We start from the raw sequence: 14268 nt of genomic DNA on the forward strand, positions 1-14268 counted from the left end.
CAACAACAACAACACATGGCAAATAAGGGTAAAAAAAGAAATGGTTTCTCAGCGGCATCCCCTTCCACACAAGTGGACTTCTGCAATATCAGGGGATTACACTCAAATTTGAGCGCAGTCCATTACCACCTGGAATCTGCGCAGCCGACCATCCTATTTCTAACGGAGACGCAGATATCCTGCCCGGCGGACACTGCATACCTACTATATCCCGGCTATACACTTGAACACAAGTTCATGAGACGCGCTGGTGTATGCATGTATGCCCGGCAGGGGGTCTGCTGTCGCCGCCTCCATGCCTTTGAAGACAGGGACCTGTCAGTTCTGTGGGTGCGTGTGGACTACAGCGGCCACACTCGTGTCTACGCGTGCCTGTACAGGTCTCATAGCGGAAACACGGAGACAACCCGGCTCTTCGAGCACCTGCAATCGACGACTGACAAACTTCTAGAGCAGTACCCTTCCGCAGAGCTGGTGATTTTAGGGGACTTTAATGCCCACCACGTTGAGTGGCTTGGTTCCCGGTCCACCGACCACGCGGGGAGGTCTGCTCACGAATTTTCTCTGGCCTATGGATTCTCGCAACTGGTACATTCTCCCACGAGAATACCAGACATCGAGGATCATACTAGCTCTTTACTGGACCTCCTGCTGACTACACGTCCGGACGGATATTCCATCTCAGTGAATGCACCTCTCGGTTCGTCCGATCACTGCCTCGTCCGGACACAGGCGCCTTGCGCGCGGCCCGATCCACCACGGCCAACTAGCTCGCGACGCGTGTGGCAATATAAATCAGCAGATTGGGACGGACTGCGTGAATTCTACGCTTCGTACCCATGGAGGCAGCTCTGCTTCACATCAGAAGATCCTGACTCCTGCGCAGCCAATGTTGCCGAGACCATACTGCTGGGAATGGATTGTTTCATTCCCAACACGGTAATAGCAGCGGGAGCAAAGCGACGACCTTGGTTTAATCGGCCTTGTAAAGAGGCTACAGTTCGCAAGCAAGCCGCTTACAGGGCTTGGACCAAGGCCGTAGCTAATAAGGATCCGAACGTTTCTGATGTGAAACGCGACTTAAACGCTGCCTCGAGGTCCAGTAAAAAAGCCATTGCCAGGGCTAAATACGATTTCGTCGGCAGAATTGGCGACAAGCTAGCGGGCTATCCCTCTGGGAGTCGCGCGTTCTGGTCGCTCGCCAAAGCTGCCGAGGGAAATTTTTGTCAGTCGTCGTTACCACCTCTGCGAAAAGCTGATGGTGATCTGGCCCACAGTGCAAAAGAGAAAGCCGATCTTCTTGGTACTCTTTTTGCCTCGAACTCGACCTTGAACGACGACGGTAGCGCCGTGCCGCCCACCATCCCGCGGTGTGCATACTCCATGCCCGAAATCTCATTCACGCAGAGGGATATTCGGCGGGAGTTGCTATCCCTAAACGTTCATAAGTCGAGCGGGCCAGACGGCATTCCAGCACTTGTGCTTAAGCAGTGTGCTCCTGAGTTATGTTCCGTGTTGGCGCGTCTCTTCACACTCTCTAGCAACAAACGGCATGTTCCATATTCGTGGAAGACGGCCCTTGTGCACCCTGTGCCTAAAAAGGGCGACAGATCGGACCCATCGAATTACAGGCCTATCGCTATTACCTCCCTTCTCTCTAAGGTCATGGAGCGTATAATCAACGCAAAGCTCCTGAGATACCTAGAAGAACACGACCTGATCAGCGACCGTCAGTATGGTTTTCGCCACGGTCGCTCGACTGGTGATCTTCTAGTGTATCTCACTCACCGCTGGGCTTCGGCCATTGAGAGTCAAGGTGAGGCATTGGCAGTTAGCCTAGATATAGCGAAGGCGTTCGATCGGGTCTGGCATCGGGGTCTCCTGTCGAAGTTACCATCTTATGGATTGCCGGAGGGACTATGCAAATGGATCGCTAGCTTTTTGTCTGGCAGACGCATACGAGCCGTAGTAGACGGAAGCTGCTCCAATAGCATGGACATTAACGCTGGCGTTCCGCAAGGCTCTGTGCTATCCCCAACGCTGTTTTTGCTGCACATCAATGACATGTTGTCTATCGACGACATTCATTGCTATGCAGACGACAGTACTGGGGATGCCTATTACGCAGGCCGTGCCAACATCCCTCGTTCCGTGGTGCTAGAGAGTCGTGAAAAGCTTGTGTCGGATATTGAGGGCACTCTATCCAGAGTTTCGGTGTGGGGCCGGGACAATTTAGTGCGATTCAACCCCACCAAGACACAAGTTTGCGCGTTTACCGCTAAGAAAACCCCATTTACTGTGGTCCCACAGTTCGAAGGCACAGCCCTTACCATGTCAGGGAGTATTGGGATCCTCGGTGTCGACATCTCCAGTGACGTCCAATTCCGTAGCCACCTGGAAGGGAAGGCTGATCTGGCATCCAAAAAACTCGGTGTGCTCAATAAAGCACGGCGATACTTTACTCCGGGGCAAAGACTGCTGCTATATAAATCGCAAGTCAGACCCCATATGGAGTACTGCTGTCACCTTTGGGCAGGAGCACCTGGATGCCAGCTTGGACCCTTCGACTCAGTCCAAAGGCGCGCTGTACGAATCGTCGACGATCCCAAACTCACAAGCGGTATCGAACCTTTAAGTCTAAGGAGAGACTTCGCCTCCTTGTGTGTGTTCTACCGCTTGTACAATGGGCTGTGCTCTGAAGAATTGTTTGACATGATGCCAACGGCCGCTTTCTATCACCGCACCGCTCGCCATCGGCAGGGTGTTCATCCTCACACCCTAGCACCTAAATGGTCGCGTACTGTGCGGTTTAAGAGGAATTTCCTCCCGCGTACGCTTCGGCTGTGGAATGAGCTCCCTGCCGAGGTTTTCCCGAGGTGCTACAGTATGGGGTTCTTCAAAAAAGGAGTGTACAGGTTTTTAAAGGGTCGGCAACGCGCGTGTAATATCTCTGGTGTTGCAGGCGTTCATAGGCTACGGTAACTGCTTACCATCAGGCGGGCCGTATGCTTGATTGCCACCGACGTGGTATAAAAAAAAAAAAAAAAAAAAAACACGCCTCGTATAGGTATGTAGTATGTTAACATATCGTTTTCCAGTATCAGTAAATGCATCAGCTCATTCGATAGGTTAATTAAGTATAGTGAGCTTGACGACAAATGTCGTGGCCGAGCCGTAAAGCGCCATGAACGTGAGGTTTTCTGTGGATTACGACAATAGGGATGTTGACATGAATCTCAACAATCAAACCACAATCAAGTCAAGTGTTTCGTATTACCAATTTGAAGTCACTCTATATGGAACCGTTTACATTTTTTCCAGAGACATTTCAGCAAAAGGAACCTCATTTATATGTGCTTAAACAACTCAAAATTGCATTATGCCGTAAGTTTTTATATATATTAAAGGAAAAATGAAAAAATTCACCGCTTCTAGTAAGACTTGAATGTGCAACCCTGGATGTGTATCGGAACACCGGTACGATTGCTCTACCTTCGAGCAACACCGGCTTCCGACAGTTCCGACACGTCGGAAGGGAGGAACAGCCCAAGCGATATATTAAATTTATTACCGTAGTTACAAATCGTTCTGCCATTTTTTGCGGGCGGAAACGTGCACACAGTCGCACTTCTCACTACATACAAAATCAAATCTGTAATGACAACACAAATGTAACATAGAAAATGACACACGCAGACAAATCTTGCTCATCTCGATCACTTTTTGTGTACGGATCTACGGATGTGTCACAACACGCGCTAGTTGTGTGACGCATGCCCATTTGGGCATGTGCTTCGGCAGAGGGGAAATAGTGCGAATGCCGACTCCCTTCAAAGTGTTGCTGATTTACCGAAGGTTACCAGAAGTGTGCGAATCTTTCCATTCCTTTCTTTGTTTTGACGCCTTAGTGAGGCGCCATAAGGCCCGAAGCGGTGAATTTTTACATTTTTCTTGTAATACAAATTTTATAGTAGTACTTTCAAGTAATTTAATTTTCGACCCATTTCGCACCTTGTCACAGTGACAATCCATATGAAAGTCACTAGCCTCATACTTTTGTCACTGCGACAAAGTACAAAATGGGTACCTAAGAAATAGTGCTTTGTACAACAAGAGAGCAAAGTTTGATATTTCTTCGAGTGCTTATTTTGCGAAGTAAAATCCGTGCAAGCGAAAGATTCTATACCTACTCGCTACGCTCGTGAATCTAATTTAGTATCTTGAGCGTAGTAAGGGACTCAAAGGCGCACGAGATGTAAATAAGTTTGACCAACACAAGCTTTATTGAGTTTACTGGGGAACTCAATTTGTGTAAGTAATAATGTCCTATAATATTTATTTATTTATTGTTTATATCGTGTTGTACACACAACATTTCACCTCAGCAGTGAGAACATATTAGATAACCTGAAAAATGTAATCCTTCTTCGTCCTCATGTTTTCTTAAGATATTCTAACAATTAAGTTTAATTACCGCAATCAAACACAAAAATGTTCATATACGTGATGACTTCCCTTTTGCATACTTCAACTACCTTTTAGCACAGGGCGGACACGCTATACATCAAAAATCACTTGCGTTTCTATGTGTGAACGGCACGTCTGTACACGCGTCATGTGTCATAGTGTAAGTTGCTTAAAAATAGTATTGAGCGGCCGGCAAACGGCCGTCAATCTGCTGTCGCGGGGCGAGGTCATTCGAGTCGGGGCGGGGCGGTGAGTGGCCGTTCTGTATGATAATACTATTACTTATTCTGTGCTTTTAGTGTAATTCTAGATCTGCAGTGAAAACGGTAACCTAACGTTAACATTACAGTTGCCATCGGTAATCTAACGGTAGGATATTCCATCGGTTGGGCGACGTCCATCATACCCAAGCTGAAAGATCCATTGCAAACCTCACTGCCGTACCTAATCCTTGAAGACGATGCATCCAGTATAGTGTGTACTATGATCATTGGGGCTATAGTTGGTGAGTTTTTTTAAATAAAATTTATTCAGTAAAAAAGTAACATTTCAATATGCATGCTGCTGCGTCTAAGTATTCAGGATACCTGTATTAAGAGACAACCTCTTCTTAGCATTGTCCCGGATTACAAAAATAAGCATAATAATGTAATATCGCATTGCAGCTGCATGATCTTTTATCTGGCGAAGATAAATAGTAAATTGTTAACCAAGGGATGAAATCCAACCATCACTGACGAGGTATTAATAATCCGAGGCTGAAATGATGCCTTTCAGCCGAGTTAAACACTCTACTTTTCATTTCGAATACGAGGAAATTAAAATGCATGTGTTTTTTAAAAACATGCCTAAGTATACATTTATATAGTATTTCTTGAGGGTACTTTCAATTAACAATTTAGGCAAAAGTATCGTTATTTATGGATTGGAGAGTCAATTATCAGAATGGAAATTGTATAACAAATCCATTTAAACTCAAATTTCAATTGCTTATCATAAACAAATTAAAAAAATCGTACTTCGAACGTAAAACGCTCTAGTGCAGAGTTGCAGACACGTATCATTTTCTAATTTCTGCATACCTTTTAGAACAACAATGATCCTCTTTGAGAGCATGAGAAATGAAAATATATAATTTCGTCTGTATACTCGTAAAGTAGGCATTTTGCAAGCTGGCCTTCACTAGACCATTAAAATCAGAAACAGTAACTATATATAGTTGTTCAAAACTTGAACTCTGGTCACAGATTATATAATAGTTGCTCTGGCACAAAATACTAACATACCTACCAAACAAATAAATAAATGTCTAGATATCATGTAAATCATCTCTTACAGGTTCTCTCATATCTGGCTTTATGGCTAACAGAGTCGGACGCAAGCCATGCCTGCTTTATACATCTAGTTTCAACATTCTCGGCTATGCTATCATGGCTAATGCTGTCAATGTCAGTACTATGAGGGTTGGAAGGTTTGTTGCTGGCATGGCTGCTGGCTCCATTGCTGTGATCAACGTGGTTTATCTTGGTGAGATTGCGTAAGTTGTCAATATCCCGTGACAGCACATCATATCGTCGCTATACTTGCTCAACCTCATATCTGCAACAATCATTTGATGGAAATGTCGCTTTTCTTTCATTCGGAATACGGGTGTTTTTGTCATCAAATGAGTGTTGCGATACGAGGTTGAGTAAGTATAGCGGCGATATATCCTCGCCTATGGCACGTAATTTGGCTTTAAAAAAACTTAAAAAATGTATTAATGGTACACAAAGTACAGGGGTGTTAAGCAGCCAAAATAATACGAGTCAAAAATTGATAATAGACATGTTAGACATATAAAATCTTTTTTGAAACTATTCATTATTATAAAAATTCCACTTTTTTTTTCTTTTGACGCAGGGGTAAATGCATTTACGCATCTCACCCCCGGACTGCGGAAGCCCATTGGGGGGTGGTATGTGGGACTCGCTCCTTCCGTAACTCTCTCTGCTAGGCAGAGGGAGGGGAAGAGAATACCCACTAACATCCCCTGCGGCGTTGCCCGCTCTACCGTTGTTTGGGGACGCCACGGGGTCGCAGAGCATTCCACCGCGTCCCCTCGCCATAACGCGAACTAAGCCAAGTATTTGGGTTGTTAAATCAGACTTCTGTATTTTACAAAATATTAGGTTATTTAAAACGATAAACACCGTACCGTTAAAAATACATTTAGAATCTTCAGCAACTAAAATTTGTTCATAATCCACATTCCGTGAACTGAACACAATGGGTTTCATTGTTCAGTGACTGAACAATAAATACCCGGCCGAAATTAAAAGCAGAATGCACATTTTATATTAATTGGTCGTGACACTTGGTTTTGCAGACATTTTTTAAATATTTTCAATAGTAGGTACAGTCACGGACTTTAATTGTTGAGCCATTTAGGGATCACTACATATTGGACATTTCATACCGTTAGTTATAGACAACCAAATTAGCTTGAACTCTAAATGGATCAACAATTAGTCTGTGATTACCTACGGCAAAACTGGTTAGAATCAATTTTCGTAGCCTACATCTAGCGTCAAGTAGCGGAATTTTCAGTACTGCTAATCGACAATAGATGTCGCGGCAAACATAGTCTAATGCTCTACGAAAAAAAAAAAACTTTTTGAGCTAATATTATAACCAGAGTAACCGGAACTCTATTTTCAATTGTAACATTACCTACTGATAGTTCCGCTACTTGACGCTAAATGTAGACTACGAAAATAATAGTATTATAATAAATTTAAAAGTGGAAAAATTACTGCCTTGGGTGAGAGTTGAGACCCGAAATCACGGCAGTCACGGTTTTCGGATCGACATTCCAGCGTTCCGCCAACCGAGCCACCTCTGACCTCAGCCGTAGTCAGCAAATCTTCCCACTATATGGGTCTAGGGGACCCCAGCGACATCTACCATAAGAGCGCTACACTTCCCAAACGGCCACCGGAGTTCCAAGTCACATTGGAAATTCACCGGTTACGATGTGCTACCCATTCTATATTAATTTTTAACAAGCAGAAACGTCTGCTTACAAAGATACTGTTCGCGCGCTAATTCCGTGCACGATGTTAGAAATGTTGGGCGTCATGACAGAGTGGTGTCTTCCTCGACCTCCGAATGCACGGAATTGGCGCGCGGACAGTAAGTACATAGTTTTAGTCATACGATAGTTTTTATCAATCAATGATAAATGAATCAATGTTGCTATAGACTATGACGATCCGTACAATTACAATCTTATCTAAAATCTTCCAGTTCACCAGAAATCCGAGGTGCCCTAATAGCCATGGCCGGCATCATGCATGTATTTGGAAACTTACTAGTGTGTTCCCTGGGCCCGTATGTGTCTATAGGAGTGCTATGCTATGTTTGCGTCACTATCAGCTGTGTGCATGTACTGGTATTGTGTTATGTGCCGGAATCTCATGTGTACCAAGTGATGAAAGGTAATTGATCAAGTCTGTGAAATATTGAATTTTAGTAAAATTTTACCTATTTTTTTGGTTGTGTGTGTTAAATTTCGCCTATTCGAAGATTGAACTAAACTTTGGTATTTTATCCTTCAGCTGATCTGGTAATAGATGAATAATGAATAGTGAGCAAATAGACTTTGAAATTAAACATTGCGAACTCTTTGAGTATTCGCGTGGTAAAGTTGTTTTTATCCATACTATATACCTAATATTATAAATGCGAAAGTCTGTCTGTCTGTTCTTCTGTCTGTCTGTCTGTCTGTGTGTTACCTCTTCACGCTTAAAACGCTGAACCGATTTAGTTGAAATTTGGCATAGAGATAGTTTGAGTCCCGGAGAAGGACATACGATAGTTTATATCCCGAAAATCATCCCTTAAGATGGTCAAAAGCGGGGTGGAATTGAGATAATTAATGAATTGCCTGATAATTTGTGTAAGCAATTAAGCATATGCTCAAATTGATTAACTTTATCCAGGCGCTATTCTTACTCTAGCTGCGGTTACTAAGTCCACGCAGACGAAGTCGCGGGCAAAAGCTAGTAAGTATATAAGAGTTTTTACCAAAACTAAAATATTTATAAAAGTACTTGATTCTAGGTAAACATAATGAAGCACGACTCACTCTACATGATCTAGGAAGAAGTGAAGACATCGAGGAAGAATTAAAATTCATTTGTAAACACAGCAACGAACTGCTGCTACCAGTACTACCACAGACAAAAGACAGTCACGGAAAAGTAGCAACAAGATGGTTAATAAAACTTGAGAGGAAGAATATAAGAGGCTTTTTTATAACGTCCGTTCTTCTCTGTCTGCAAGCTACTAAGGGAAGGATAGCAGTGATTAACCTTGCAGCTGTGATTTTTAAAAGTTCGTTTTCTTCAGTGGATCCTGATGTGGGGAATGTTGTACTTGGATTAACAGAGTTGTGTGGGGTGGTCATGACCCCTTTGCTGGTTGAGCAATGTGGCCGACGGATCATGTTGATGATGTCCCTTGGTTTTTGCTGTTTGTTTATGGTAAGTATATTGGCCGAACGAAGTGAGATCTTAAACTACGAGCGGACGCCACGTCACCGATGTGTCAAAACTGAAATTGAACTTTATGCACATGCACGTAGGTCTATGTTGCTCTGTGGTCTGTGACGGATTAATCCGTCTAACTGTACGTTTAACCTTTTGACGTCCAAAAGGTTAAACGTACAGTCAGCATCAGCATCAAATAACAGTGACTGCCAATGTCACCAAATATATCGTAAAACAACAAATAAATGTGCCATTCTCAACCAAAAGGGTACTTATTGTCGGTTGTCAATAATGCGCTATTTCCATACAGCGGCGGCTGGTGATTCTATATTATGGGTGTTCACTATCACAGTAAAAAACTACACATTCAATTAACCGACACAAAATACGGTCATTGAACTCTCTTATAGAATTTCGCTATTACGAATATCTTGACGACCGATAGACGCTAACTGCAGTTCATTTTACAAATGGATTCTAGGTTGTGAATGTTGTTTTAAAATTTTATGGAAATATGTGCTAAATTGTTAACACATCGGTTTCGGTCCAAGCAAACTCACCGCACAGCCGTCGCCCGGCCCGCCCGCGCCCGCTCCAAACAAGACATATGTACTTAGGTAGGTAACACGATAAACTAAAACACCTAGTTACTTTTATCACAGCGACATAACACAACCACGGTGTTTTTGCATATTGATCTTATTTAATGACATATAAGTTTTTGTTTTTGACGAACATTGTTACGAAAGTTCAAGGTTTTCCTTTTATATTGAACTCGAGTCGATTTTGTAAACTTTTTTCACATTCTCCCGTTAAATTCATTCATTTTAAATACCTCACAACAAACAAATTATGTGCACTTACTGCTTAAACTCTTGGTTAATTATTTATAATAAAAAAATGCCAAAATTCCATTCACGCGCGTACTTTAAAATTGACTACTAACTAAGGTCTGTTTACAAACAAGTGACAATATGGCGCGCACAATGCGCGCGCATTCGACGAGAGGGCGCAAGGTCAAACGGGCTACGGAGCGCCGCTCCAATTTTACCTCTTTCTTCATAGAAAATCTTCTGTTTCACGTGCGGAACTGTAGCGAAACTTCTCTTTCGCTCTCATTGAATTTCCTATTGATTTTATGTACTAAATCTTTTTCATAGGAGCGCAATCCAAAGCGCTCCGCTTCGCGCGTTACCTATGATTCCTATGAAATTATAGGAGTAGGCCGAGTAGTATAGGCCGTCTATAAACTTATAATGAATAAAGGTAATTATTTAATTGGTATTTTACTTTTGTACGATAGATCTTAAAGAGTAATATATTAATTAGGCACTATAATTTCATTATGATTATTTATGGGAGTGCACTGCACAAGCGCTCCTTAGAGGAAGCCGCGCCTGTTTCCATATAGCTTCAATTTGAAATCAACCTTATCGACTAGCGACAATGTGGTACCTTTTGGTTGTAAAACGTCACAAATATACTTATATTGTTGTTGTTGTTGTCCTATGGCACCCCAGAGGTGCAAAGGGCCTTCACAAGCTCGCGCCACGCCTTCCTATCTTCAGCAACCCCTCTGGCCTCGCTCCAGCTCAACTTGTATTTGGTACTGAATATTTAACTCTAAATCTATTTCAGACTAGCTTGGGCACATATTTGTACCTTGAAGTTGAAGTCTACCATTACGAGATGATTGATTTAATAAAATGGCTGCCTCTTGCGTTGCTGATGTTATTTTTATTCGCTTACAACTTTGGTAAGGTTTTTGAAGTAATAATTATTAAAATAAATGATGTTTAAGTCATACTTGCATCGCCAAAACTTATCCGCTTTGCCGCAAGGTTGACTGGTAGTTGGTAGATAATGCCTTATAGCATTGAGTTCGCCTTTTGTATACCGCCTTTTGTGTTTTGTGTGTTTTTGTGTGTTTGATATTTTTTCTTTTGTGTAATAAAGATTCAGTCAATAGTAGCAAAGATCGAATACAACAACACAGATATAGTTGGTCAAGCAAATTTTGTCAGTAGAAAAAGGCGGCAAATTAAATAAACTGTAGGCGCGAAGGGTTATCGTCCCATAGAAAATTTTAATTTCGCGCCTTTATCTACTGACAAGATTTGAAAACGATGGATGGATTGTGTGAAAGAGGATATTAGAAAGAAAGGAGTGAGTGCTGAGGTGACGAAAGATAGAGGAGAATGAAAGAGAAAAACATGTTGTGCCGACCCCCACATAACGTGGGATAAGGGTAGGAAGAAGAAGAGATCTACTGACAAGATTTGCTAAATTTTGCATTAACTAAACTCCGAACAAATCTCTCACGTCTCAAAATTTATGTTCCAGGTGTATGCATCGTACCAAACATCTTAAGCAGTGAGATGTACAGCCCGCCCTTCAGAAGCACCTGCTGTTCCATCTCCATGAGCTTGGCGTGGTTGGTACTCCTGTACAGCTGGAAGTTCGAACATCTTGCCACAGAGGCCTTTACCCCCGGAATCTACTTCGTCTGTGCCGGTGTCAACGCAATGGGCCTCTTTTTTGTCATATTCGTCGTGCCTGAAACGATGGGGAAGAGTTTGAAAGAGATTGGGAATTCGCTTGAACGTCATTGTGTTTTTTGAGTCACCTGCTTATGAAGTGTTTCATTAAAATACGAGCAACGAATATGTAAAATAAAATAGATTCTAAATCCTTAGATTTCAAGGTAAGGCCAGATTCAGGTGTGAGAAAACCAAAATTGAAATTTAACTGAGTGTATACAATAAACCATCATGATTAGGCGGACCAAATATAAACACTTCAACCGTATTTTTTCTTTTTTTTTAAGTTAATGTACACTTCAAATACCTTTTCATACATTTTCTTGTAATATTTACGAAACCCACACGTGTTCTCAAATCTCAAGCCGACGCGTAGGGTCATGGCGGAAACAGTGGCTCAGCTCGAGCAGTGGCTCAGTCGCCCAAATATCGTCTCTCTCGTGTTGAAATTAGGTTAAGTTAGCCACTGTACCCGGCCTTTTTTTACCGAGCCACTGTTTTCTTATATACCTATATATATATATAGGGTCAAGAAGGAAACACTTACACGGTGAATTTTGTTGCATAGACGGTGCAATATTATGTTACTTATAGAATATATTAGTATATTAGTTGACCAAAAGTACATAAAATACACGTACAAGGAATGAATATAAAATTAATAACTTAAAACTAAACCTTAAAGGTACCAAACCATAATTACATTGGAATACCACTCTAAATGATACACTATTTATTAATTTACAATACAATACCTACAACACAATAAAATAACAATAAAAAAACTAAATCTAAACTAACCCATAAAAAGTAGTCGAACAACCCCCCCCCCCCCCCCCCCCGGCATCGCTCCCGACGCAAAGGTGCCCATCACGCTTGCCGCGTTTCCCCGTTGAACCGCGATGGACAGCCTCTTGCGCCAGGAACGACCCGGAGCGGGTGTCAAAACCCCTCTCCCGCAAGCGACGCCTCAGCTCCCCGAGAAAAGTTTTCGCCTCCGCGCACCAGCACCCAGACGTCTGCACAGCAAGGGGAACGAACAAGTAGTTCGTTAGCCCCGAGTCCCTCTTTAGGGACGCCGCCTGCTTAGTTAATGTTTATGTATCATACATTTCCTACTACATCAAAAAGTCGATTACATTCTACTGTAAGTAGTTACGGGGTTCATTCAACCCCGTATTGATGAATTAAGCTAATTTCTGCAGCGAACGTAAATGAAATGCAAAAAATGTATTCATCATACAAAGCTTTTTATCTCTTTTTAGGGTTCCGTACCCAACGGGTAGAAACGGGACCTATTATTAGGGTTACGTACCCAAAGGGTAAAAACGGGACTGTCTGTCACCAGGCTGTATCTTATGAACCGTGATAGCTAGACAGTTGAAATTTTCACAGATGATGTATTTCTGTTGCCGCTATAACAACATTAACAACAAATGCTAAAAAGTGCGGAACCCTCGGTGAGTGAGGCCTACTCGCATTTGTCCGGTTTTTTTATTTTCATCTCTTACGCTGCCTCCTACGCAGTTGGGTTACTATAAAATAATTTTTTCATTCATTCCAAAGCGTATTATTGCTAATGCCAAGGTATTGAATAATTCCGCCGATCAAATTAACAATTCAAAGCACTCGTCAAACCCAAAAGTTATTAACTCTTAAAAATCATAACAAATCCCGTAACTTGAACTTCTTTCACTTCAATTCGAAATAAATCAAAAATACTTATAAAAATTCGAGAAATAAGAGGGCCATTTCCATCCTAAAAATTTACGAAGTAAGAGTTTTTCAATAAAATTTGCACAAGTTTACAACAATGGAAGAGTTACTGAAATATTATCTGGAAAATAGGTTGGGGCGATTTCGCGGGTCGGGTAAAGTATAAGATTAGGTGACTGGCAGATGAAACAGGGAATAATTTTATTTATCCTTTCATAATATTTGTGTCGTGGTCCAAAATCGTCCAATATCACCTTGGTTGTGAAGTATAGAGCAGAAAAAACCGTTCTCAAAAAATATATAAAAAGATAACTGAAATTCGATCTGCATTGTTACCATACACAGACAGGGCTTGAAAGAAATAGAAAATATATACAAACTTATCGGTACAAAAAAGAAAACAATTCAAAACTAATCGCCCCAGTTTAACAATGTTCCATTTAACTTTAATTATTTGTGCCACATAAGAGGAAAGTTGGTTTTTCTTGCGAGTGTTGATTTTTAGTCCCGAGAAAGCGAAAGATTCTCACGAATCACGAGCGAAGCGAGTGATTCTAAGTTAGACTCTTGAGCGTAGTGAGAGACTAAAAAACACGAGATGTAAAATAACTTTGCTCCTGTGTGACACATATAATTTTACACCTCAGTAGTGAGAACATATTAAAGGTTAAACTGTATTTCGAATTTGTAACGATCCCGAAGTATGAAGTGGCAGTTCATGGCCTTCACTAAATTAAAAAGCTACTTTGTTTCACTCCCTGGAGTGAGGAAAGTCGCACTTTCTTCACTCCAGGGACGCAAATAGGCTTGTTCGAGCTGCTGAGGTGAAAAAAAATTACCTAGCATTTGCAAACCTTTTTTGACCACATATAGGTAAAAATACCGATGGATATGCAATATCATATGTAGCAGGATCCATGTTGCACTTTTTATGACGTTGTTTAGGTAATTTTACCATAAAATGGCTGTTTATACTTAAACCTGCATTTTGACCCTCTAAATATTCGATTGCG

At 41.8% G+C, this 14268-nt stretch overlaps 1 protein-coding gene across 1 annotated transcript; it reads left to right on the forward strand.

Annotated features, from left to right (window-relative positions):
* Positions 1–5776: 5776 nt before the first annotated feature.
* Positions 5777–11633, forward strand: LOC134750547 (facilitated trehalose transporter Tret1-like). The gene is made up of 4 exons (XM_063685749.1): positions 5777–6004; positions 7756–7946; positions 8572–8993; positions 11343–11633. The coding sequence occupies exons 1-4, from the start codon at positions 5826–5828 to the stop codon at positions 11367–11369; spliced, it is 819 nt and encodes a 272-aa protein (XP_063541819.1). The 5' UTR covers positions 5777–5825; the 3' UTR covers positions 11370–11633.
* The last annotated feature ends 2635 nt before the right edge of the window (positions 11634–14268 follow it).

This window comes from Cydia strobilella, chromosome 20 (assembly GCF_947568885.1).
Source record: "Cydia strobilella chromosome 20, ilCydStro3.1, whole genome shotgun sequence".
NCBI lineage: Eukaryota > Metazoa > Arthropoda > Insecta > Lepidoptera > Tortricidae > Cydia > Cydia strobilella.

Excerpts from the sequence above, each read along its gene's own strand:
- LOC134750547 (XM_063685749.1), top strand. The coding sequence starts at position 5,826 with ATGGCTAACAGAGTCGGACGCAAGCCATGCCTGCTTTATACATCTAGT. Across the intron at positions 7,947-8,571 it reads TGTGTACCAAGTGATGAAAG|GTAAACATAATGAAGCACGA; the intron begins GTAATTGATCAA and ends ACTTGATTCTAG. Across the intron at positions 8,994-11,342 it reads GTTTTTGCTGTTTGTTTATG|GTGTATGCATCGTACCAAAC; the intron begins GTAAGTATATTG and ends TTTATGTTCCAG.